The following is a 27,820-nucleotide window of genomic DNA, read 5'->3' as shown; positions in this document are numbered from 1 at the left end:
AGTCATCACCAGAGTCAGACCCTCCCTGCCCAAATGTGGCATGATGTCAACACACAACTTCTGATTAAAATGCTTTGAAGCTTCGCATGTATTTAATAAAAGAAAGGGTTTTCTGGGGATGAAATTTTTTAATTAGCAGAATCAGACTAACATTTCAAACTCAGACAGTTAATACTACTTTAGGACTATTTCAAGAAAGGTGCCTTTAAAGAATTTATGAACTCTCTTCATTTAATGAATTTATCACATGATATAGGACTGTTCTGCTAGAACTTAAATGTGGAAGGCACAGCTTTTCAATTCCATCGCTTTGCAATGATGAGACAGCATCAAGGAGGGGAGAGCTCATCTCTGAAGCCACTACATGCACTGGTGTCTGAGCTTGGACTCACCCACCACTCTCTCACTATTTCTCTGTGTCCCAGATCCTAGGTCTGTCACTTCAGGGGCAAGAGGGGGTAATAAACTAAAATCATGTAGAAGATTAACAATAGGAGGGGACATTTACAACACTGGGCTGAGGGGCACCTGGATAGATCAGTCAGTTAAGCATCTGACTCTTGATTTCAGCTCAGGACCCTGAGATTGAGCCCCTCATCAGGCTCCACACTCATTGGGAAGTCTGCCTGAAATTCTCCCTCTCCCCCCTCAAATAAATAAATAAAAAGATTGTATTTATTCATTTGAGAGAGAGAACAAATATGCACAAGTGCGGGGAGGAGCAAAGGGAGAGGGAGAAGCAGACTCCCCGCTGAGCAGGGAGCCCAAAGTGGGGCTCGATCCCATTCTAGGATCATGAGCTGAGCTGAAGGCAGATGCTTAGTCAAGTGAGCCACCCAGGCACCCTAATAAATAAATCTTAAATAAATAAATTAAACACAGGGCTGGGCTCACAGGCGATACCCAACAACTGCTACCTCTCTTATGATGCTTTATGTTACGGACTATTAGTCAGATATGCTGAGTTGCTGTTGGAGTCTCTGGCACAGCACATGTCCTCACGCAACTAGCTATTGCAGAAATCCTTGGATCACATAAGGAGCACCATTCCCTACCTCTCTTACCAATCTTACTTCATCTCCTCACCCCCAGCCAGAACAGCCAGGTCCAGTTCACCCCTGTTCGAGTCTTAAGACATTCTTTCACCTAGAATGCACTCTTCTTGGTACTAGCCAAACGGTAACCATGTTTTAAAAGTCTGGGGCAATTTCTGCCTCCCTGAAAGAAGGGTCTCTTGACTTCTTTTTCTGGCCACAGTAATTTCTCCTCCTGATTTCTGATCCCTTCTTTTGTTCCTTTCTTCTATCCATCCATCCACATTTACTGACACTGTTCTAAGTGTTAACCGTATGCATCAATGAACAAAACGGACAAAACTTCTCTGCCTGATTGGAGCTTACACTCTAGCATATGGAACTAGGTAATAGGACAAATAATTTAGGAGGGAGACAGCACAAGAGAGACAGGAGAAAATAAAGTGAGGGAGATAGGGTGTGTGTGTGTGTGCATGTGTGTGTGTGCATGTGCGTGTGTGTGTGTGTGTGTGTGTGTGTGTGTGTTGGGTCTTAATCAAGACCTGAGAAAGTGTCTTTCTTTTTTTTTTTTTTAAGATTTTATTTATTTATTTGACAGAGAGAGATCACAAGTAGGCAGAGAGGCAGGCAGAGAGAGAGGAAGGGAAGCAGGCTTCCCGCTGAGCAGCGAGCTCAATGCGGGACTCGATCCCAGGACTCTGGGATCATGACCCGAGCCGAAGGCAGCGGCTCAACCCACTGAGCCACCCAGGCGCCCCGAGAAAGTGTCTTTCAAATGAAGGTCTGAAGGATGTGAATAAGCAATCCACAAAGATGGTTTTGGTGAGGAGTGGGAGCAAAAGTCTGATGCGACTAGACTCAAGAGAGAACAGAAGAAGAGAAACTAGATACAACAAATATGGACAACTCCTTCAAGGACTTTGCTACAAAGATATAGAGGGAAAAAAGGGTGGTGGCTGGAGAGGGAAGGCTGGTTTTAAAAAGTTTTTTTTTTTTTTTAAAAAGTGGAAATCAGTGCTGTGTTTCTCTGCTGAAAAGAAGAATCCCGAGGAAGGATAAAAAGTACGCAGGATCAAGAGGAGGAAAGTGAGGGAGTGATGAAGGGGTGAACTCTAGTGTGCAGGGGGAAACTAGACTAACAGGCAGGTAAGGAAGGATAGATGTGGTGGTGGGAGTCTATGGAAACTACCTTCTGTCGCTTCTGTTTTCTTAGTTAAGGACAAAATCATCTGCCATGCATGAGGACTGAGGAGGAGGTGCAGGTTTTGGAAGAGAGAAGGTATGAAAGGCTTATCTGGGAGAACAGGAGAGTAAAAGAGGTGCGGAGACACAGTGGGATTGCTGGCATCCGGAGCCTACTAGCAGTGAATGCCAGGTACAGAAGGTGAGATCAGTCAACAAGGCTGTTTGTTTTCCTTTCAGTCAAGTACTGCTGTGGTCCGGAAGCAGAATAAGTGGACAGCTGGGCTTAAACAGAATATCGTTTAGACAAGCAAGGAAAAAGGAAAAAGGAAATTGAGGGTATGTGCCACAGAATGATTACAATCGCTGATCAAGGAATTTAAGGTTAGTAAAAGATGAAGTGAGGAACAAAAAGGAAGATCAAGTTGTCAGGGTTGGGGCAGGACAGCAAAAGAGCCCAGGCAAGGGCAGGTGGTGGGAGATTAGGACCACTGATGGAGTATGAACAATCATAATGCTTGGGGTGCCTGGGTGGCTCAGCTGGTTAAGCATCTGACTCTTGATTTCAGCTCAGGTCATGATTTTGGGGTCATGAGATCGAGCCCCATGACAGCTTAAGATTCTCTCTCTCTCTCTCCCTCTGCCCTACCCTTAAAAAAAAAAAAAGAGTTGTAATGCTTGTCATTTCAGAGTATGATGGGGTGGGGTGTAGTGAGTGACTGAAGTAGGGTAGAAGACAGGAGGTCAAGGAATGGAACAGCAAGACACTGACAGAATCATCTATGTGGAAACAAGAAGAAAGCAGCTCATGGATTATTAGATAACTAAAACGAGGAGGGCAAGTGGCTGATAGAATATAATAATACGAGGTTTGAAGGGTGAGGAGAGAGAGAGAATAGTCTGGAAGCACTAAGGAGTATAGATACATTTACCCATCTCCTGTCCGTGTTACAAGAAAGGTAGAAGAGAAGAATCACCATTTGAAAAGCCTGCAGAGAAAGCCAAGCTTCAGCTAGATCCAGAAGATGAACGCCACATTCAGAGAGCAGGCTGAGAATGTAGGGGATTTAGATGAAAACTGACCAAGAGGTCCAGAGGGTATAAGAAAGGGTCCTTAGAGGTGGGAAGGGTAGTACTTAGGATGCACGCTACCTTCAGGCACATTATCACCTTGACTGTTCCAAGAGACTTGACTTCTGCTTTGTCCTCAGTTTCTGCATCTGTACAATGGGGATAATCATGCATGTACCTCACAGTGTTAATATGAGGATTATGTTCAATGATGCAAGGGAAGCGTTTAGAGAGACCTTAAAAATATACATCTAGCACATAGTCTGGATTTTAAAAAACATTAGCAGGGTGCCTGGGTGGCTCGGTGGGTTAAAGCCTCTGCCTTCGGCTCAGGTCATGATCCCAGGGTCTTGGGATCGAGCCCCACATCGGGCATTCTGCTCAGCAAGGAGCCTGCTTCCTCCTCTCTCTCTCTGCCTGATTCTCTGCCTACTTGTGATCTCTGTCAAATAAATAAATAAAATCTTTAAAAATAAATAAATAAAAAATAAAAAAACATTAGCTGTTCCTATTTTCTCTCCTGCATAATCATTTTGGATTCTTTTAAGAATCTTTTATTTTGGGGCACCTGGGTGGCTCAGTGGGTTGGGCCTCTGCCTTCAGTTCAGGTCAAGATATCAGGATCCTGGGATCGAGCCCTGCATTGGGCTTTCTGCTCGGTGTGGAGCCTGCTTCCCCCTCCCCACTTGCCTGCTTGTGATTTCTCTGTTGAATAAATGAATAAAATCTTTAAAAAAAAGAATCTTTTATTTTAACTTAACATTTGAATAATATTATGAAGTTTTAAATCTTCAATAAGATTATAAAATCTAGGGGCGCCTGGGTAGCTTAGTTCATTAGGCAACTGCCTTTGACTTGGGTCATGATCCCGGGGTCCTGGGATCGAGTCCCATGTTGGGCTCCCTGTTCTGCAGGATAGCCTGCTTCTCCCTCTCCCTCTGCCCGCTGCTTTCCCTGCTTGTACTCTCTCTATCTGTCAAGTAAATAAAATCTTAAAAAAAAAAAAATCTAAGGAGGAGGGATAATACCATGTACTTGTCTGAGTTCTCCACAGTTTAAGGCATGAACGACAGAAAGCTCAAGCAGGGACTCATGAGCGCGATCTGTGACCTCTGAAGGAGATATCACTGTACTCTCCATCTCCCAGATCTGTCCTACAGATGTCAAGAGATAGTACTAATCATTTGGGGAAAAGGGGGTACAGGGCAAGGATGAACAAATATAGAAGATAACAGCTCATGGATCTCATACCAACCTTAATTCCCACTCTATTTCTTCTCTGTAATGTCTCCCTACACATAAGAACATATTTTTTTTCAATCTCCTTTCAACAGACTTTAAATTTTTTTTTAAGATTTTATTTATTTATTTGACAGACAGAGATCACAGGTAGGCAGAGAGCAGGCAGAGAAAGAGGGGAAGCAGGCTCCCCACTGACCAGAGAGCCCGATGCGGGGCTTGATCCCAGGACCCTGAGATCATGACTGAGCCGAAGGCAGAGGCTTAACCCATGGAGTCACCCAGGTGCCCCTCAACAGACTTTAGTGTACAACCTTACCAAAGGCTTTCTGAAACATAAATGAGCAGATTTTCTCAAAGAAAAGGACTGAGACATAGAAAAGGGATTCCTAGTCTCACTACATACTAGGTCATGTGACAACTGAAAATCAAGAAACCTTCCCAGAATGACAGGATATGAATAAATGATGTGATACATAGAGCTCACATAGCAATTTTGAAATATATTAACATCACCACTGTATAATCAAATAAACTCTAGATGTATCCAAAAGTCATTTTAATTTTAAAGAAACTTCCAGAAAATATATTTATCAGCTCTAAAAAAGGGGGGGACCTTCTCAGCTTAAGAGCAATTATTTAAAAATATATAATATATATTCATATACATATATAATATATACTCATATACATATATATACAATATATTCAATAAATATTTAGTGAATGCTTGCTATGTGCCAGGCAGTTTTCATGGAACCAGTCACATATTAAAATTTTTGAGTCATTAAAAAAAATAGCAAAATTAAAATAAGTAGCACAAACAACAAGGAAAATTTTGCATTAAAAATTTCAAAGGGTTGGGCACCTGGGTGGCTCAGTCAGTTGAACATCTGACTCTTGGCTTCAAGTTTCAGCTCAGGTCCTGATCTCAAGGTTGTGAGATCAAGCCTTGCGCCTGGCTCCATACTCAGCACAGTCTGCTTGGGATGCTCTCCCTTCTCCCTCTCCCTTTGTCCCTCCTCCCCATTCATGTTCTCTCTCTCAAATAAATAAATCTTTTTTAAAAATTTCAAAAGATTGGGGCACCTGGGTAGCTCAGTTGTTCAGTATCTGCCTATGTCTCAGGTCCTGATCCCAGGGTCCTGGGATCAAGCCCCGAATCAGGTTCCCTGCTCAGGAAGGCTACTTCTCCCTCTCCCACTCCCCTGCTTGTGTTCCCTCTCTTGCTGTCTCTCTCTCTCTCCATCAGATAAATAAATAAAATCTTTAAACAAATTTTTAAAAAGATTTTATTTATTTGACAGACAGAAATCACAAGTAGGCAGAGAAGCAGGCAGAGAGAGAGAGAGAGAGAGGAGGAAGCAGGTTCTCCACTAAGCAGAGAGCCCAAAGCGGGGCTCGATCCCAGGACCCTGGGATCATGACCTGAGCCGAAGGCAGAGGCTTAACCCACTGAGCCACCCAGGTGCCCCTAAAATTTTTTTTAAAAGGTTAAAATCATGACAGGAAAATTTACTCAAACTTTTATAAAAAATAATCTGGATCATAATAAAGAAAAATATTGTCAAACTAGTTCCGTATAAGAAAATAAAAATAGATTTCTCATATTTGGAAAACATTCATTTTTGTTAATAATCAAAGGAGTGCCAAATAAAACATTTTGAAGTACAATTTTACATCTAAAGTAGTAGGCACTGGCTATGTTGGTGAGATGGTGGTGGAAGAGAAGCCTTTGTAGGGTGTCTTTCTCCTTAGAGCCTATTCTGTAGGCTGCCTCTGAAAAGCAATACACAGAAAAAAATGCAGGTAATCCTCAGTTTCTGACCAGAGCATGCTACCCAGCCTATGACTTAGGAAACAGTTTTAGTGGCTCAACACTTTATGCAAGTAGTTAATACAGCATAGTTTAGAATACGAGAAATAGTAATAATATGAAAACAGTTTTTATGAAGAGACATTTTTCCAAAGAAGACATCTATGGCCAACAGACAAATGAAAAGATGTTCAACATCACTTATCATCAGGGAAATGTAAATCAAAACTACAATGAGATATCACCTCACACCTGTCAGAATGGCTAAAATCAACAACACAAGAAACAACAGGTATTAGAGCAAGGATGTGGAGAAAGGGGAACTCTTTTGCATTGTTGGTTGGAATGCAAACTGGTACAGACCCTCTGGAAAACAGTACAGAAGTTCCTCAAAAAGTTAAAAATAGAACTAGGGGCACCCGGGTGGCTCAGTCATTAAGCATCTGCCTTCGGCTCAGGTCACGATCCCAAGGTCCTGGGATCAAGCCCTGCATCAGGCTCCCTGACCAGCGCAAAGCCTGCTTCTCCCTCTCCCACTCCCACTGCTTGTGTTTCCTCTCTTTCTGTGTGTCTCTCTGTCAAAAAAAATAAATAAAATCTTAAAAAAAAAAAAAGAACTACCCTATAATCCAGCAATCACACTACTAGGTATTTACCCAAAGAATACAAGAATACAAATTCAAAGGGATACGTACATTCTGAAATTTATAGCAGTATTATCTACAATAGCCAAATCATGAAAACAGACCAAGTGTCCATTAACCAATGAATGGATAAAGAAAATGTTTGTGTGTGTTTGGGGGGGGGGGGTGTGATGGAATATTACTCAGCCATAAAAAAAGAGAATGAAATCTTGACACTTGCAATGACATGTATGGAGCTAGAGAATATAATGCTAAGTGAAACAAGTCTGTCAAAGAAAGACAAATACCACATGATTTCAATCATATATGGAATTGAAGAAACAAAACAACTGAGCAAAGGGGGAAGAAAAAAAGAGAGGGAGGCAAACCAAGAAACAGACTCTTAACTACAGAGAAGACAATGATGGTTACCAGAGGAGAGATGGGTGGGGGAATGGGTTAAAGAGGTAATGGGAATTAAGGAGTACACTTGTGATGAGCACAGGGTGATGTGTCAAAGCACTGAAAAAAAAAAAAAGGGAAGTTTTTAGAAGCTATAATTATGAACGTGGAAAAATATTAATGATGTAAATGAGACAAATACGTACATATATTATCAGAACTTGAAATGAAACAGAATGAAGGAATTACAGATAATTTTTATAATGTTCTATAATGCTGCTAACTTACTTTTTTATTTAAAAGGTCAGTTCATTTTCATTTAAGAAAACCTCATCTTAAAACAGCATTTTAGCAGTATGTTATGAAAGAGAATACATACCTGATACTCGCCGATCAAATCTGCCAGGAATTGGAACTGTAAAACAAAAAAGCAACATTTAGTCATCATTATGTCACATGACCCCATTTTTAACAATAAAACTAAAAGCACTTAATTACCATATGCTGGGTCAATTCATATTCTTCTATAATCAACCACAGTAGTTCAACATGATCACCAAAGGCAATATAAGGAAGAATTTATGTCTTTGAAAACAAGCTCTTTATAACTTTAAGGTACACAAGATAGCAATTTTATTTCTGTTTACATTCATGTTCCAACTAATTTGTATCATATCAAATGAATAAGAAGTCTACTAAATTTATTGGTAATGTTATGATATTAAATAGTTAATTTTCTTTTTTAAAATGTTTCAAAGATAACCCCAAGACCTGCTGGATAATAGCATTTAAATTGCATTTTAAAATATTTTAATGAGGGGTGCCTGGGTGGCTCAGTTGGTTGGGCGACTGCCTTTGGCTCAGGTCATGATCCTGGAGTCCTGGGATCGAGTCCTGCATCGGGGTCCCAGCTCCGCGGGGAGTCTGCTTCTCCCTCTGACCTTCTCCTCACTCATGCTCTCTCTCACTGTCTCTCTCTCTCTCTCTCTCAAATAAATAAATAAATAAATAAAACTTTAAAAAATATATAAAATAAAATAAAATATTTTAATGAGAATTACAATAAATGAAAAAGATATTGACCACTATATTTTCCCTCAGTATGCCCATAGTCAGTTTATTAATCAGAAAAATGTCTTTAGGTTAAAAAAAATCACGTAAGTTTTCCCTTTGCTATTCTCCTCAACTTTTCACCTACCATTCCTTATGGCTGATGATTATCTAAATTCTCACTAATAAACTATATGAATTATAAACTATGAATACAATGATATTTTTAAAGATTTTTTTTTCAGTAAACCCTACCCAAAGTGGGTTTTACCCTTCAGAGCTTAATCTGATTATTTTTATTGAAAAAATGATGTAAAATATGCCTTCTCATCCTCCATAAAAAGATAGACTTGAAGATTAGTGAAAAACAAATAGAAGATGGCTCAGAGAGCCAAACTCAACTAATGTGAGGCCTCTGGAAAAAAACAAAAAACAGACCCAGGAAGGAGACAAATGCTCATTTACTATAACAGGCCTAGAATTATCTTTTTGCATAGCATGGGGTAAAAGTCATGTTAGCAACAAAGAGGCAAAAATTCAAAAGAAAATTCTAGCCATTACTGATAGAATAGTCCCTTACTACTTCCTCAGTGAAACTGTGGATCTGTCAAAAAAACAAAAACAAAAAAACAAAAACAAAAAACTATGGATCTGTCAAAATTAATTCACCCACCAGCAAACAAAGATGATAAATTCAGTTCAACAAATACAGGTAGGGTACCTCGTAAGTGGCATGCACTGTAGTAGACAATTTGGAAGGCCCTGGTAAATAAAACAAAGACTCCTAGTTTCACGAAGCTTGCATTCTAGCTTGAGGGATGTGGGAGAGTCTCCTTTGATCATTTACAACACGTGTTCCTGTCACTCAGGCAGACAGATGAAATGTATACCAACTTAAACTCATAACCCAGGCCTCATGGGATTTCCATGATTAAAATCCCGCTGAACATTAGCATACAACCTAAAATTTTAAAGATACAATGAAAAAATTTAGCATGGGTGCTATCAGGGGATATCGCAAACAAAATGTTAGATATTAAGATTAAGAACTATTATAAAATGAAAACATGTTTAAAACAAAGACATAAAAACAGGAATCAGAAGCATAAATAAACAAAACAGGGAGACTTGAAAAAAAAATTGGAACTTCTAAGAAAAAAATACACATCGAAATTTTAAAAACTATGGTGCAAGGCACCTGCCTGGGTATATAAAATCTTAAAATGTTGGAAAAATCATTGCAAAACATCATTACCAACAACTTACTGCAATAATATTGATTTAAATGTATAGATGCAAATCAAAAGGAAAATTAGAAACTATCTTGAGATGACTGAAAACAAAAACACAATACACCAAAACTTATGGGATGTGCTGTTAAGTCATGCTAGAGGAAAATTTATGGCTATAAATGCCCACATTTAAAAAGAAGAAAAGCCTCAAATTAATAAGCTAATCGTACACTTTAAGGAAGTAGGAAAAAAAGAACAAACTAAATCCTAAAGCAGCAGAAATAAGGAAATTCAGAGTGGACAGAAACTATAAAATAGAGTGTAGAAAAAAAAAACAGTGAAACTAAAAGTTGGTTCTTTGAAAAGATCAACAAAATCAGTGAACTACTAGCTAGACTGACCAAGAAAAAAGAAGATTCAAATTACTAAAATTAAAGTGGGAACATTACAATGGAATACACAGAAATAAAAAGGATTTTAAGAGAATACTATGAAAGGCAATATGTCAACAAATTGGGTAACCTAGATGAAACATGAAATAGACAAATTCCTGGAAATACACAAACTTGTAAAACTTGCTCAAGAAGAAATGGAAAAATCTCAACAATCTATAACAAATAGGAGGATGGAACTGGTAATCAAAAATCTCCTAACAAAGTAAAGCCCAGGACCAGATGTCTTCATTGTAAATTCTACTAAACATTTAAAGAATTAACACTAATCCTTCTCATAGTCATCCAAAAAATCAAAGCTAAGGGAACACTTCCTAACTCATTTTATGAGGCCACCATTACCCAATACCAAAGCTAAACAAACATACTGCAAGTAAAGAAAATATTCATTATGAATATAGATACAAAAATCCTCAAAAAAATACTGGCACACAAAATCTGGGAACATATTAAAGTGATTTTACACCATGACCAAGTGGGATTTATCCCAGGAATCCAAGGCTGTTTAAAATAAAAATATTGGGGGGCGCCTGGGTGGCTCAGTGGGTTAAGGCCTCTGCCTTCGGCTCAGGTCGTGATCCCAGGGTCCTTGGCAGGGAGTCTGCTTCTCCCTCTCCCTTTGCCTGCCTCTCTGCCTACTTGTGCTTTTCTTTCTCTCAAATAAATAAATAAAATCTTAAAAAAAATAAAATAAGAATATCAAGCAATATACATCACATTAATAGAACAAAGGGAAGAGGGGATCCACATTACTGTCTCACTGATGCACAACAAGCATCTAACAAACACTCTTTCATGATAAAAAATAAACTGGGAGGGATGCCTGGGTGGCTCAGTTGTTAGGTGTCTGCCTTCGGCTCAGGTTGTGATCCCAGGGTCCTGGGATGGAGTCCTGCATTGGGCTCCTTGCTCAGCAGGGAGCCTGCTTCTCCCTCTGCCTGCCACTCCCCCTGCTTGTGCACTTACTCTCTCTGACAAATAAGTAAATAAAATCTTTAGAACAATTAAAATGAAAATAAAGCATGACAGTATGTTGAAAATTATTTTAAAAAAATAAACTGGGGGGCACCTGGGTGGCTCAGTGGGTTAAAGCCTCTGATTTCGGCTCAGGTTATGATCCCAGGGTACTGGGATCGAGTCCCGCATGGGGCTTTCTGCTCAGCAGGGAGCCTGCTTCCCCGCTACTTTCTCTGCCTGCCTCTCTGCCTACTTGTGATCTCTGTCAACTAAATAAGTAAAATCTTTAAAAAAAAAAAAAAAAAAAAAACCCTGGGAATTATAAGGGAATTTCCTCAGCATGAAAAAGGCACATATGAAAAACCCACAGCTAACACCAACTCAATGATAAAGGATTGTAAGCTTTCTCCACAAGAGCAGGAACAAGACAGAATGCCTGCTTTTGCCACTTCTACTGAATATATTACTGAAGGTTCTGGCCAGAGCAATTAGGAAAGAAAAAAAAAAAGAAAAGGCATCTAAATTAGAAAGGAAAAAGTAAAATTATCTGCTTATAGAATGACATGATCTTCTATGTGTAAAACCTTAAAGAATCCACACACAAAAACGTTAGACTTAATAAACGAATACAGAAAGTTGCAGGATATAAAATCAACACCTGAAATCGTATTTCTATACAACTGCAATGAACAATCCAAAAGAAAATATTTTTAGAACTCTATTCACAACACCATCAAAATGAAGAAAATAATCTAGGAAGGAGGAAAAGATTTGTACACTGAAAACTACAAAACATTGTTAGAAGAAATTAAAGAGACATAAATAAGCCTTTTGCAATGTATATATACTCATGTTGTACACTTTAAATATCTACAATCATATTGGTCAATTGTATTTAAATAAAGCTAGAAAAAAAGAGAAATAAATGGAAAGCCACCCCATGATAAGACTAAAAGCTATAATATTGTTAAGATGACAATATTTTTGGAGCACCTGGGTGGCTCAGTGGGTTAAAGCCTCTGCCTTCGGCTCGGGTCATAATTCCAGGGTCCTGGGATCAAGCCCCACATCGGGCTATCTGCTCAGCGGGGAGCCTGCTTCCTCCTCTCTCTCTGCCTGCCTCTCTGCCTACTTGTGATCTCTCTCTGTCTGTCAAATAAATAAATAAAATCTTTACAAAAATAAAAAAATAAAAATAAAATTCTTTTAATAAGAATGGGAAAAGCTATCTAAAATTCATGTAGAATCTGGAGCGCCTGGGTGGCTCAGTGGGTTAAAGCCTCTGCTTTCAGCTCAGGTCATGATCCCGGGGTCCTGGGATCCAGCCCGGCATTGGGCTCTCTGCTTGGCAGGGAACCTGCTTCTGTTCCTCTCTCTCTGCCTGCCTCTCTGCCTACCTGTGATCTCTGTCTGTCAAATAAATAAATAAAATCTTTAAAAAAATAAAATAAAATAAAATAAAATTCATGTAGAATCTCAACAGATCCCAAATAGCCAACTAAACTTAAAAGGTAAACAAAGTTGGAAGACTCACACTTCCTGATTTCAAAACTTACTACAAAGTCTCAGTAATCAGAACAATGTGGTACTTGCATTAAGGACAGAAATATGGACCAGACCCATGGAATGGAGAACCCAGAAATAAACCCTCACATACAAGGTGAATTGATTTTCAAAAACGTGCCAAGATCACCCAATGGGAAAGAAGAGTCTTTTCAAACAAAAGGAAGAGTCTTTTCAACAAAAATAAAGCTGGCCTCTTACTTTTTCATCATAAAAATTAACTCAAAATAGATCAAAGACATAAAATTAAGAGCTAAAATTATACAACTCTCATATGAAGACATGGGAAAATCTTTTTTTTTTTTTTTAAAGATTTTATTTATTTATTTGACACACAGAGAGAGAGAGAGAGATCACAAGGAGGCAGAGAGGCAGGCAGAGAGAGGGGGAAGCAGGCTCACCGCCAAGCAGAAAGCCCGATGCGGGGCTCGATCCCAAGACCCTGAGATCATGACCTGAGCCGAAGGCAGAGGCTTAACCCACTGAGCCACCCAGGCGCCCCGACATGGGAAAATCTTTACGACATCAGAATTAGCATGATTTCTAACATCAAATGTGTAGGTAACAGAAGAAATACATAAAGTGGACTACATCAAAATGAAAACCTTCTGTGTATCAAAACACACAACAGAGTGAAATGGCACACCATGGAATGGGAGAAAATATTTGCAAATAATTTATCTGTTACATCCAGAATAAAGAATTCCTACCACTCAAAAAAAAAAACAAAAAACAAAAAACAAAAAAAAAACCAAACTGATGAAAAAATGGACAAGGGTTTGAATAGACTTTTCTTCAGAGAAGATATACAAAGGACCAATAATCAGATGAAAAGATATCCAATACTACTAATCAATAAGGAAATGCAGGGGCACCTGGATGGCTCAGTCAATTGAGCCTCTGACTCTTGGTTTCAGCTCAGGTCATGATCCCAGGGTTGTGTGATGGGAGTCTGGTGTGGGGCTCTGCATTCAGCGGGGAGTTTGCTTGAGATTTCCTCTCTCCCTTTCCCACTGCCCCTCCCCCAGCTCGCACTCTCCCTCTCTTTCTAAAAATAAATAAAATCTTTTTAAAAAATAGGGAAATGCAAATGAAAAATACAATAAGATATCACACCTTTTAAAGATGGCTCCCATTAAAAAAAAAAAAAACGAACATAATAAAGGTTGGCAAGGTTGTGAAGGAATTGGAATACTTTTGCACTGATGGTCAGAATATAAAATGGTGCAGTTGCTGTGTAAAACAGTATGGCAGCTCCTTAAAAGATTAAAATGAATTACTATATGATCCAGCAATTCCACTTCTGGGTATATGTCCAAAAGAACTGAAAGTAGGTTCTCAAAGAGATATTACAGCACACCCACATACATAGCCAAAAGGTGGAAGCAACCTAAGTGTCCACCAATGAATGAAAAGATAAACAAAATGTGGTTTACATACAATGGGATATCATTCAGCCTTTAAAAGGAAGGAAATTTTGAAACTTGCTACAATAAGATTTGATGAATGAATTTTGAAAACATTATGCTAAATAAAGTCAGTTACACAAGACAAATACTGTATGATTCTACTTGCATGAGGTACCTAGAACAGTCAAATTTATAAATACCGAGAGCAGAACATGGTTGCTAGGAGTTAGGGGGAGGGGAGAAGGAGGAGTTATTATTTAATGGGTACAGAGTTTCAGTTTTGCAATATGCAAAGATGTCCAGAGACAGATGGTGGTGATTGTTATGAATGCACTTAATGGCAATGAACTGCAACTTTTTAAAATTTAAATTCAATTAACTAACTATAATGTATTATTGATTTCAGAGGTAGAGTTCAGTGATTCATCAGTCTTATATAATACCCAGTGCCCATAACATCATGTACCCTCCTTGATGTCCATTATCCAGTTACCCCATCCCCTGATCCCCCTCCCCTCCAACTACCCTCAGTTTGTTTCCTATGATTAAGAGTTTCTTATGGTTTGTCTCCCTGATTTTGTCTTGTTTCATTTTTTCCTCTCTACCTCTATGATTCTCTGTGGTTTTTTTTTTAATATAAAGATTTGTTTTATTTTCTACCAAGGGAAGAAGGAGGATAAATAGAACTGTTTTCCAATTTGCTCTCTACTGTATATACACATACCCACATGCATACATACACATACACACAAACCAAAAATACCCCAACAAAAAAAACAGGGGCGCCTGGGTGGCTCAGTGGGTTAAAGCCTCTGCCTTCAGCTCAGGTCATAATCCCAGGGTCCTGGCATCGAGCCCCGAGCCCCGAGAGCCCCACATTGCATTGGGCTCTCTGCGAGGCAGGGAGCCTGCTTCCCTTCCTCTCTCTGCCTACTTGTGGACCCTGTCTGTCAAAAACAAAACAAAAACAAAAACCAGAAAACTGAGAATCAAATACGAAAACACCCTCAAACTGCACCAACACTTCATATTCTGACCAAAAGAATAAATCCTGGGAGGAAGTGCAAAATGCAAAATCAAATGACTGAAAAATGCTGAACAAACAGCATTATCAATATACAAAATATTTATATTACTGAACTAGTAACAGTTGATGTTCTCTATGTCTGTAAAACTTTGGAACCACATAGCTGATTTGTTAAATTTAGTCCATGCCAGCTTCCAAACTCCAGAAAAAATTTCGGTTAGCTTCATTCTTTGATGCCTCATCAAAATTTTCTGAGATGTGGAAAACATCATCGTCCTCTTCATCAACGTCTTCTGGTTTTGTTGCTTTGCTATCCAACACTTGGCCATGGGAACTGTTCAGCTAACTTCCTAAGACTTGTTAAGCTGTCAGCACCAAGCTGACTTAATATTCCAGGAAGCATTTCTGTGATTGGTTTGGCTTCTGCATGCCCAGTAATTGCAAAGGTGTTAGCAGAAAGGGAAGCTTGGACTTTGGGATTGTTGAAACGAATAACTGTCCCATCATCTTTAATCATGTTCACCTCTTCAATACCAGCTATATTATTCATAGCCAGTTTTTTTAGAGAACTCTAGAGTTTTCTGGCATCAGCTGTAGCTGTTCTATGTACCACCTTCTTCTTTCTGCGAGCTGTACCCTTGCCCCGTATCTGGACCTGAGCCTGAAGTTTGGCTAGCTTTTCTTGATCCGTGCTGTTGGTAAATCTGAAGCAGGGAGGGTCCTCTAACAACAGCATGCGGCAAGAACAAGATGGCTGCCTCAGTCGAGACAGAGAAAAAAGAAAAATCTTTCTAAAAGATTTTTATTTATTTATTTGAGAGAGAATGAAAGAGAGAGCACAAGACGGGGAGGGGCAGAGGGAGAAGCAGACTCTCCGCTGAGCAGGGAGCCTGATGCAGGACTCAATCCTAGCACTCCAGGATCATAACCTGAGCCGAAGGCAGTTGCCCAACCAACTGAGACACCAAGGCACCCCTCTGTTTTGTTTTTTAAATTCCACATATGAGTGAGATCATGTGATAATTGTCTTTCTCTGATTCACTTATTTTGCTTAGCATAATATCCTCTATAAACTGCAAATTTTAAATGCTTAATTTTGTTATTTCCATTTGTCCACAGTTTAAAAAAATTAAATATATATAAAGCAGAAATTAACACTACGATGTATATGTGTATGTGCATGGGTACATAAACAAGAAGTGAAAGATAAAGGAAGTGAAGCGTGGCAAAACATTAACAAGTGGTCCAACTAGGAGGAGTTCACTTGTTCTTCCAACTTTTCAGTAGAGTTGACATTTTTCCTAGTGAATAGGTATTTATTTATTTATTTGAGAGAGAAAAGACAGAGAGCACGCTTACATGTGATCAGGGAGAGGGGCAGAGGGAGAGGGAGACCAGCAGGCTCTATCCCAGGACCCTGCAATCATGAACTGAGCTGAAGGCACTGCTTAAATGACTAAGCACTCAGGCAACCCCTTAAATAAATAAATCTTTAAAAAAAAAAAAAAAAAGAATTCCAAGGTTTTTTTTTTTTTTTTTTTAAACAAAACAAAAAAGAGGTCTTGGTTTGAAGTCAAATAGGAGAAAGTCATGGTTAGTTTGCATGAAGTAAATACTGTTCTTTTAAAAAGTTTTTATTTGATTTTTTTTTAAAGATTTTATTTATTTATTTGACAGAGAGAAATCACAAGTAGGCAGAGAGGCAGGCAGAGAGAGAGGAGGAAGCAGGCTCCCTGCTGAGCAGAAAGCCCGACGTGGGGCTCGAACCCAGGACCTGGGATCATGACCTGAGCCGAAGGCAGCGGCTTAACCCACTGAGCCACCCCGGCGCCCCATTATTTGATTTTTTAACTTGAATATAGTTGACATATAATGTTACATTTCAGGTGTATAACATAGTGATTCAATTTCTCTATACTCTATGCTCATTAAGTGTAGCTATCACGTGTCATGATAAAACGCTATTACAATATCACTGACTATATTCCCTATGCTGTGCCTGTTATTACTGTGACTTATTTGTTTCATAAGTGGAAACCTGTATCTCTCACTCCCCTTTACCAATCTATCTTCCCACCCCCTTTCCTCTGGCAACTATCAGTTTCTTCTCTGGATTTATAAGGTCTGATTCTGCTTTGTGTTTATTCATTTCTCCTGTTTTTTAGATTCTACATATGAGTGAAATGATATGGTATTTGTCTTTCTCAGTCTGACTTATTTCACTTAGATAAGACCCTCTAGGTCCATCCATGTAGTCACAAATGGCAAGATTTCATCCTTTTTTATGGCCCTGAATAGCCAAAGCAATCTTGAGAAAGAAGATAAAACCTGCAGGTATCATAATACCAGATTTTAAGATCTATTACAAAGCTGTAGCATTCAAAACAGTATGGTATTAGCACAAAAACAGACACACAAATCAATGGAACAGAATAGAGAGCCAATTTACTCCACTTATATGTTCAATTACTCTATGACAAACGGGGCAAGAATATACGGTGGGGGAGGGCGCCTGGGTGGCTCAGTGGGTTAAGCCTCTACCTTCAACTTGGGTCATGATCTCAGGGTCCTGGGAAAGAGTCCCACATCGGGCTTTCTGCTCAGCAGGGAGGCTGCTTCCCCCAATCTCTTTGCCTGCCTCTCTGCCTACTTGTGACCTCTCTCTGTCAAATAAATAAAATCTTAAAAAAAAAAAAAAAGAAAATACAGTGGGGGAAAAGACAGCTCTCTTCAACAATGATTCAGGAAAAACTAGACAGCTACAAGGAAAAGAATGAAACAGGACCATTTTCTGACACCATACACAAAAATAAACTCAAAATAGATTAAAGACCTAAATGTGAGACCTGAAACCGTAAGTCCTAGAGGAGAATACAGGCAGTAATTTCTCTGACATCGGCCATGGCAACATTTTTCTAGGTATGTCTTCTGAGACAAGGGAAACAAAAATAAACTACATCAAAATAAAAAGCTTCTGCACAGCAAAGGAAACCATCAACAAAACAAAAAGGCAACCTACTGAAAGGAGAAGATATCTGCAAATGAAGTATCTAATAAGGAGTTAATATCCAAAATATATAAAGAACTTACATAACTCAACACCAAAAAATCCAAACTGACTAAAAAATGGGAAAGACAGGGGCACCTGTGTGGCTCAGTGGGTTAAGCTGCTGCCTTCGGCTCGAGTCATGATCTCAGGGTCCTGGGATCGAGCCCCACATCGGGCTCTCTGCTCAGCGGGGAGCCTGCTTCCCTCTCTCTCTCTCTCTCTCTCTGCCTGCCTCTCTCTCTCTCTCTCTCTGCCTGCCTCTCCGTCTACTTGTGATCTCTGTCTGTCAAATAAATAAAATCTTTAAAAAAAAAAAAATGGGAAAGACAGAGCACCTGGCTGGCTCAGTTGGTAGAGTGATCAACTCTCGATCTCAGGGTTGTGGGCTTGAACCTCACATTGGGTACAGAGATAACTTAAAAATAAAAATATTTGGGGCGCCTGGGTGGCTCAGTGGGTTAAGCCGCTGCCTTCGGCTCAGGTCATGATCTCAGGGTCCTGGGATCGAGCCCCGCATCGGGTTCTCTGCTCAGCAGGGAGCCTGCTTCCTCCTCTCTCTCTACCTGCCTCTCTGCCTGCTTGTGATCTCTCTCTGTCAAATAAATAAATAAAATCTTAAAAAATATATATATGTTTTTTTAAAGTTTTTTTTTTTTAATTTATTTGACAGAGATTACAAGTAGACAGAGAGGCAGGCAGAGAGAGAGAAGGAAGCAGGCTATGTGAGGCTCGATCCCAGGACCCTGGGATCATGACCCGAGCCGAAGGCAGAAGCTTTAACCCACTGAGCCACCCAGGCACCCCCAAAATAAAAATCTTTTAAAAAAATGGGAAAGATGGGGCGCCTGGGTGGCTCAGTGGGTTAAAGCCTCTGCCTTCGGCTTAGGTCATGGTCCCAGTGTCCTGGGATCGAGCCCCACATCGGGCTCTCTGCTCAGCGGGGAACCTGCCTCCTCCTCTCTCTCTCTGCCTGCCTCTCTGCCTACTTGTGATCTCTATCTGTCAAATAAATAAATAAAATCTTTAAAAAAAAAAAATGGGAAAGACAGGGGTGCCTGGGTGGCTCAGTGGGTTAAAGCCTCTGCCTTCGGCTCAGGTCATGATCCCAGAGTCCTGGGATCAAGCCCCACATTGGGCTCTTTGCTCCGCAGGGAGCCTGCTTCCTCCTCTCTCTCTGTCTGCCTCTCTGCCTACTTGTGATCTGTCTGTCAAATAAATAAATAATAAAATCTTTAAAAAAAAAATGGGAAAGACAATTACCATATGATTTCACTCATATGTGGAATTTAGGAAAGAAGACAAATGAACATAGGAAGAAAGAGACAAACAAAAAACCATTCATATGCACAGAACAAACTGGTGGTTGCTAGAGAGGATGTAGAAGGGAGGGGGGATTGGTAAAATCGGTGAGGGGGATTAAGAGTATACTTACCATGATGAGCACTGAGTAATGTACATAATTGTTGCTATTATTATAATCCACACTTGAAACTAATATAACACTGTATATTAACTATATTCAAATAAAAAATAACGTTAACATAAAATTTTTTTAAATGGGCAGAGGACTTGAGTAGACATTTCTCCCAAGAAGACATGGGGATGGCCAAGATGCATGAAAAGATGCTCAGCATCACCAATCATCAGGGAAATGCAAGTCAAAGCCACAGTGAAGTACCACCCTATCCTTGCCAGAATGGCTAAAATTAAAAAGGGCATGCATAGTTTATAAAGTAAATTAAATAATGTGTTGAAATTCACTGAATTTATTTAATATATTAAACTAAAATTTAAAAATGCAAACTTATGGTGCACCTGGGTGGTTCAGTCGGTTAAGTGTCCGACTCTTGATTTCAGGGTCATTGAATTCAAGCCCCATGTTGGGCTCCACGCTACTTAAAAATAAATAAATAAATAAATAAATGCAAACTTAAAGTCGGTATATTCATAAATCATGCAAAAAAGATAAAATGATTTTTTTTATTTCTAAAGCATTCTCTATTACTATGAAAGAGTTCAAAGGTAAAAAATGTTGAATTGCAATGAAAAATACATAATTAAAAACAAGAGTCTTAAGGGCTTTAGCTTGAATAAATGAGTGGATGAACATGCTGCTGCCTGATAGACTTCTGTGCAATTTAATTCTAAGTTAGTACACGTCTTCTAAGGTTTTACAGGGCCAGGAGAAACGGCTGCTGTCAGAGCCAGATAAACTGCCAAGGCATCCAGAGAATGCTATCAACAGTTACCGCGGTCAAAGAGATCACCTTATTCTAATTTCACCACTGTTTACAGAGAGTTCAAAACAGATCACATCAGCCTTTATATGGATCCGACAAAATATTCAACTAGCATATCAGGTGTAAGAAAACCTTCCAACAGAAAACACTACCTAAAATGTTCTCCCGATTTTCATTATAAACAAACACTGATAAGGGATAAGAAGACTTAAAATGTAACCTGGCCTGAAAACATGTGCCTCAAAAAATTAACAAATGCCATCTCAGTGATCAGTGAAACTAAAATTCCTGATTCCTGATAAAAGGAACTCCTAAATGCTGACGGGCCCTGAAAGTTAAAACATGGTTTTAAACAGGTCGGATATTATATGTGGTGAGTGATATTAAGATCATGCTAGAGAAATCAAAAACATTTCCAAAAGTCTCTCCTATTTTATTTTATTTTATTATTTTTTAAAGTTTTACTTATTTATTTGAGAGAGAAAGAGCACGAGTGGGAGGGACAGAGAGACAAGAGTCTGAAGCCGACTCCGCGAAGCATGCAGACCCTGACACGAGGCTCCATGTCATGACCCTGAGATCAGGATCTGAGCCAAAACCAAGAGTTGGTGGCTCAATCAGCCACCATCCAAGTGTCCCAAAGTCTCTGTTTTAAATTCAAACATGTGATCAATAAGATAACAGAAACTTCACTATGAATGTAATAGGACATGTCATGAAAACCTGGAGAACATAATCCAAGCACAACTAAGGTAGGGCAAGATTCAGGAGGACACAACATCCTGCAACTGCTGGAAAGGCAAAGAGGAGGCACGCTGGACTTAAATGGGGCCAGCAGGATGTTAGCAGCACAATTGGGCTGGGAGTTGAGTGAGTCCGTGATTTCAGTAAATGAAAGGGGTATGATATGGCATGAGCAATGTGAGACGAGAGCACAGAGATGAGGGTCAAGAGGGGAGCAAGGGTCATTTTGGAAGCCATTCTATGGCAGAACAATATTCAGTAGTAGTAAGCTGGTTATCTACATGCACTTTCTTTCCCCTTCAGACTGGGGAAGAGCAGAAAGGTATCATTCAATCTATAAATAAGGGTGCTGTCACAGATCCCAAAATCATAAAATGTCAGAGTCGTAAAGTATCTATGAAGTCATTTGGTTCGGCCATGACAAGTAAGGTTCATCTCCTACAGTAACTCTAACTGATGTCACTGGTCCACCTGAATCACCACTGACTCCTTCCTCTCTTTCATTACTCACACCTACTTCATTAACAACTCCATCTGCTTTCCCTCCCACTTTATTTCTCCTATCAGTCTACCTTTCTCCAGCTCCACTGTCATCCTAGCCTGAAGTGCATCCTTTCTTGCCTGGATAACTTGCAGCAGCCTCCAAACGTGTCTTCCAACCACCAGTTCTGCTCCACACCAATCTACTCTCCACATAGTTGTCAAAGGGATCTTAAAATTTTGGAAGACAATCTGGCAGCTTCTGTCAAAATTTTTAATGTGAACCGCCTTTAACCAAGCAACAATTCCACTTCTAGGAATATGAATGAAAAAAAATATATATATATGTATCACAATCATCACAGTGTAATATGTAACAGCCAGAAAAAAAGAAAAGTTGTCTTAAAAATTAAAAAGAAAAAAAAAAAAGAAAGGAAGGAAATGTTGGTGTAGCGAGAGTACAAACCTCTAAGTAGCCATTAAAATGGATGTAACACACCAACATGAACGGACAGGGAGATCTTCAAGATACAGTGTTATGTGAAGAAAGCTGTACAAACACATTATGATATAATCCTTATTTTCTAACAATTTTGTCTTTAATCAGACTACTACATATCACAGATTTTAAAAAGTCAAATAGCACTATAAGCTATAACTAAGAAAACAGTATCAGCAAAACACGGCCATCCTTCAACCCATCTCTCCCTATTCCCAATTTCTGCTCCCCAGAGGCAACCACATCAACTCTTTCAGCTATTTCTCCTGAGATTAACTTCAAATTTCCAAATAACAATTACATTACTAATCCTCTTTCAGTTTTTTTTTTTTTTTTAAAGATTTTATTTATTTGACAGAGATCACAAGTAGACGGAGAGGAAGGCAGAGAGAGAGAGGGAAGCAGGCTTCTCGCTGAGCAGAGAGCCCGATGCGGGACTCGATCCCAGGACCCTGAGATCACGACCCGAGCCGAAGGCAGCGGCTTAACCCACTGAGCCACCCAGGCGCCCCCTCTTTCAGTTTTAATTATCCTTTGACTTAAAAAAAAAAAAAGACTTTATTTCACAGAGAGAGAGTGACAGAGAATGTAAGCGGGGGAGCTGCAGAGGGAGGAGAGAGAGAAGCAGGTTCCCTACTGAGCCAGGAGCCCCACGTGAGGGGCTCCACACCAGGACCCAGGAATCACGACCTGAGCTAAAGGCAGATGCTCAACCAGCTGAGCCACCCAGGTGCCCCTTGTTTGACTTTTAACTCTGAAAAAGAGTAGGAACAGGCTTGCAGAGAAGCCAGATAGGATAATCTAGATCCCTGACAACTTCCTGAAGCTCCCTGTCCTACTGATCCGGGGCTGCTACACTTCAGGCTTCCTTTAAGTGCTATTATTTGTCACTCACAAACCTAATCCTAATCAATACAGAAATCAAAGCAAATTCGGCCTATCAAGATGACAAAGAAGGCTGGAAATCATGCACATGGAATAACAGTATCTAACACACATGTGCCAGGATCTGGCCCGAGTACTTCATGGGTATTAAGTCACTTAATTCTCACACAAGCTTTATGCGGTAATATTTAATAGAAAAATAATTGAAGACAGGGTTAAATAACTCACTCTACTAACAAAGATGGAACCAGGTTCGATGGCAGGAAGCCTTAGCTTCATAGCCCATGCTCTCAGCCAGCCACACAGGTACCTGTAGAGAGGTTAGCATCAAGAATCACCCAGAGGGACACCTGGTGGCTCAGTCCTTAAGCCTCTGCCTTGGGCTCAGGTCACGATCCCAGGATGCTGGGATGACCCCCACTTCAGGCTCTCTGCTAAGCTGGGAAGCCTGCTTCTCCCTCTCCCACTCCCCCTGCTTGTATTCCTTCTCTCTGTGTGTTTCTCTCTGTCAAATAAATAAATAAAACCTTTAAAACAAAACAAAAAAGAATCACCGGGGGGATGCTAGCAGGGTAACTAGATAACACTCACATCCATGCAAGTTTAGGAAAGCACCTTTTTTCTTGAAATGTCTAAAATGTCTTTTTAAATGAAGTTAAAAACTACCACTAGAAATTTGTATCTGGAGTCCTGACTGAATAATTTCTTAGAACTAGCTCAGTTTATCAGTACTTTCATTAGGCAAAATCTGTTGAACCAGGTTCAAAATCAAGTGCTTTTCTAAGATCAACATTAATAGTTCTTTTTAGGGGCCCCTGGGTGGCTCAGGTGATTAAGTGCCTGCCTTTGGTTCAGGTCATGATCCTTGGGTCCTGGGATCCAGCCCCACCAGGGTGCCCCCCTCTCCTTCTCCCTCCCTCTCTGTCCTCCCGCGAGCGCGCGCGTTCTCTCTCTAAATAATAAAGTCTTTTTTTAAAAAGTTTTTAAAACTGTTATTTTTTCCCATTTAAAATAAATCCACTTAAGTACAAAGAGTCATTACAAAGAAAAAGAGAAGTATGGGCCAAATAGACAAAGGAGATTAAGAGATAAAGACTTCCAGTTATAGGGGCACCTGGGTGGCTCAGTCGTTAAGTAGCTGACTTCGGCTGGCTGAGGTCCTGATCTCAGGATCCCAGGCGGGCTCCCTGCTTTGCGGGAAGCCAGCTTCTCCCTTTCCCACTCCCTCTGCTTCTATTCCTCTCTCACTGTGTCTCTGTCAAATTAAACAAACAAACAAAAAGAAGACTTCCAGTTTTGGGGGCGACTGGGTGGCTCAGTCGTTAAACGGCTGCCTTTGGCTCAGGTCATGATCTCTGGATCCTGGGATCCAGCCCTACATCGGGCTCCCTGCTCGGCAGGAAGCCTGCTTCTCCCTCTTCCACTCCCTCTGCTTGTGTTCCCTCTCTCGCTGTGTCTCTGTCAAATGAATAAATAAAACCTTAAAAAAAAAAAAAAGAAGACTTCCAGTTATAAAATAAGTCACAGGGATGAAAAGTACAGCATAGGGAGTACAGCGAATAAAATTGTAATAATCCTGTATGGTGACTACACTTAGTGTGGTAAGCAAAGAGTAGTGAATAGAACCGTCCAATCTCTATGCCATACACTTGGAACTAATACAACACTGTGTGTCAATTATATTTCAATTATACTTTCTTTTTTAAAAAACAGAAAAATAATCATGCTTGGCCATAGCTTAAACACTCAGGGGGGCACTGAGTCTGCAATAGCTGGGGACAAAAAGGAAAACATGCCACTTTTTAAAAAATAACAGCTTTTTCTGAAATTAATAGCTTTACTGAGGTAGAATTCACATACCATATAGTTTACCGTTTAAAGTCTGCAACTCAGGGGTACCTGGGTGGCTTAGTCAGTTAAGCATCCGCCTTTGGCTCAGGTCGTATCTCAGGGTCCTGGGATTGAGCCCTGAGTCGTGTTGGGCTCCCCGCCCAGCAGGGAGTCTGCTTCTGCCTCTCCCTTCTCCCCTCTTTGCTCATGCACACGCTCTCTCTCTCTTTACTACTTTTGTGGTTGATTTCATCTGACTTCTAGGGAGTAAAACTATAACTCATTTAATGATCTAAACTAAAAGAAGCCAACTCCGAAGATAGGAGAGTCCAAAGCAGGAGAAGTTGGGACACCTTTATTTTCTTCATTGTGCGGTCTGTGAAAACTGTACATTCTTCAGAAATTTCTAAATCAAAACAACACATCCAATTCAGGTAAATTCTTTAATCTGAAATTGATTTGCCTTTCCCATCCAGTGGGGTGAGGAGAGGTCTGAAAAGTATCAATGCTGACAACCTACAGAAACTAGATAACATGAGAAAGAGTTTAACTTCATAAAAGATACAAAATAAACACATATTTCTAAGCTTTTAAAGTTAGCAAATACAGAAATAAATTATCTTAATGGCAGTTTGTTTCATAAAGCATAAGATACACCGGATGATAAACAAAGCTTTTTCCCGAGTGGAACTCAGTACCAATGCAGCTGGGCCATGTTCCTCCCTCACCAAAAGGCTGGCAGTTCACCATCATTACCCTCGGCCCCTTCCTCATTCTGTTTGACCTCCCATACAGCTGACATGGTTCACTAGCCCAGGTTTCTTCGAATTCCCCTTTCCACTGGCTAGGCCAAAACGTTGCTCATTTCTCCTCCTACCTTTCTGGTTTCACTGGCACTCTCACTGCTACCCTTCTGTTGAAAAGCGCCTGGCTTCCTTCTTGGGCTATCTTCTCTACAAACCTTTGTAGCAGTCTTAAACTCCCACTACTGTTATTACTACTGCTGCTTCTGCTACTACCACCACGACACACACACACGTAGCAAATCCACTTCTATATCCCTACGTTGTCCCTGAGCTCCAAACTTCTATTTCTCATTGCCTTTGGAGGTCTGCATTTGAATGGCTGAGACCAAATCTGTACTAGGTCTGCCTGTAACCATCACCACTGAAGCCTGTCTGTACCTCCTCCACCTGCCTCACCACATCACCCTTCCCTCACCCCCACACATTTTCAACTGGGCACCAAGACAATTGAGTCTGCTCTTGAAATTCACATCCACTCGCTATGCTTTCTCTAACCTCAACTTTAAAAAAATATCCCTGGGGCACCTGGGTGGCTCAGTCAGTTAAGCATCTGCCTTCAGCTCAGGTTATGATCCAGGAGTCCCATGATCAAGCCCTGAACTGGTCTCCCTGCTCAGAGGAGAGTCTGCTTCTCCTTCTGCCCCTCCCCCTGCTCATGCTCTCTCTCACACTCTCTCAAATAAATAAAATCTTTTTTAAAAATTTAAAAAATGAGGGGCGCCTGGGTGGCTCAGTGGGTTAAAGCCTCTGCTTTTGGCTCAGGTCATGGTCCCAGAGTCCTGGGATCAAGCCCCGCATCCGACTCTCTGCTCAGCAGGGAGCCTGCTTCCTCCTCTCTCTCTGCCTGCCTCTCTGCCTACTTGTGATCTCTGTCTGTCAAATAAATAAAATAAAAATGAGGGGCGCCTGGGTGGCTCAGTGGGTTAAGCCTCTGCCTTCGGCTCAGGTCATGATCTCAAGGTCCTGGAATCGAGCCCCGCATCAGGCTCTCTGCTCAGCAGGGAGCCTGCTTCCCCATCTCTCTCTGTCTACCTCTCTGCCTACTTGTGATCTCTCTGTCAAATAAATAAAATCTTAAAAAAAAATTTTTTTAAATACCCCCAGAGAGCACCCCACTACCTTCCATGAAGCTCCAATCTTCCAAACACAAACTACTAACCACATCATTTCCCAGATGAGTAAAATCTCTGGTAACTTGCCATTGTTTCTGAATAAGGTCCAAAGTAGTTCTCTCAAGGACTTTTCAAGACTTTGCCTATTATGTGCTAGATACTATATCAGGAGATAGGTAAATGAAACAAAAAATTTTATCAACAGAATCAGAGTAAAGGAAGCATTTCAGAGATTGCTCTGAGTTCACCAAATCCTGTTTTCTTTTCGTACGGGACACACAGCTATACCGTTTCCTAGCCTCTCTGGCAGCTAGGGACAATACTGAACCATTCTGGCTAATGGAACATTGGTGACTAATGTTGCCAAATCCAGCCTGACCCCTTAAAATCCTCCATGGGATCGTTCATGTTCTCTTCCCTCCTCTTTCAACTACTTGCAGAGAAGTCAGCACAAGACTGAGTCTCCAGAGAAGCCCTTCCCAACCAGGGTTTCCTGAGAGAATTAAGCCCTTAATACAATGATGTAAGTAAGTAGACTAATTCCTCAGTTCTCCCACGGATGGCATGTAATCAGTACCACTCCAGAATCACAGAGAAATTAACTTGCTGCATACAACAGATGTCTTAAGACATTAGGGTTTAATTATTTCCTCAGAATTCTAGGGGTTTAAGGAGCCTGGGTCTCTGAATATGTGGGTGCAGAGGCCTAGCCCTGCCAATGCACATTAGACTGTGACCTGAGCAAGAAAAAACAAAACTCTGTATTTAACAAGATAAATAAAGATTGTACTGGATTATAACTCATAGAAGAAAAAATCCATAAATCTATACTGGTATATATTAATATATATTAATATGTAATTATTAATCATAACACTGTTACATTAATTATTATTATATTAATAATTATTAATATCATGTTATAATTTATATTATTTTATTAACTTATATTAATTTATATTTAATAAACTTATATTTATATTAATTTATATTAATATATTTATATTATATTTATATAAATATATTAATATTGATTTATATTTATATTTATATATATTAATAATGTAATACATACATAATACATATGTATGTAATACATTCTTAGAGTAAAATTCTGA

At 40.0% G+C, this 27,820-nt stretch overlaps 1 protein-coding gene and 1 pseudogene across 1 annotated transcript in view; both read right to left on the bottom strand.

Annotated features, from left to right (window-relative positions):
* The window catches only part of PRKAR2A (protein kinase cAMP-dependent type II regulatory subunit alpha), a 116,199-nt gene that overhangs the window by 44,526 nt on the left and 43,853 nt on the right, over positions 1-27,820 (bottom strand). The window contains exon 2 of the mRNA XM_047694447.1: positions 7,747-7,782. Coding sequence (XP_047550403.1) covers positions 7,747-7,782 — 36 coding nt within the window. The remainder of the gene's footprint in view (positions 1-7,746; positions 7,783-27,820) is intronic.
* Positions 15,087-15,801, bottom strand: LOC125080586 (transcription factor BTF3 homolog 4-like; annotated as a pseudogene).

The sequence above is a fragment of the Lutra lutra genome, chromosome 1 (genome assembly GCF_902655055.1).
Source record: "Lutra lutra chromosome 1, mLutLut1.2, whole genome shotgun sequence".
NCBI classification, from domain to species: Eukaryota; Metazoa; Chordata; class Mammalia; order Carnivora; family Mustelidae; genus Lutra; species Lutra lutra.
This window is presented reverse-complemented; position numbering and strand designations above follow the sequence as displayed.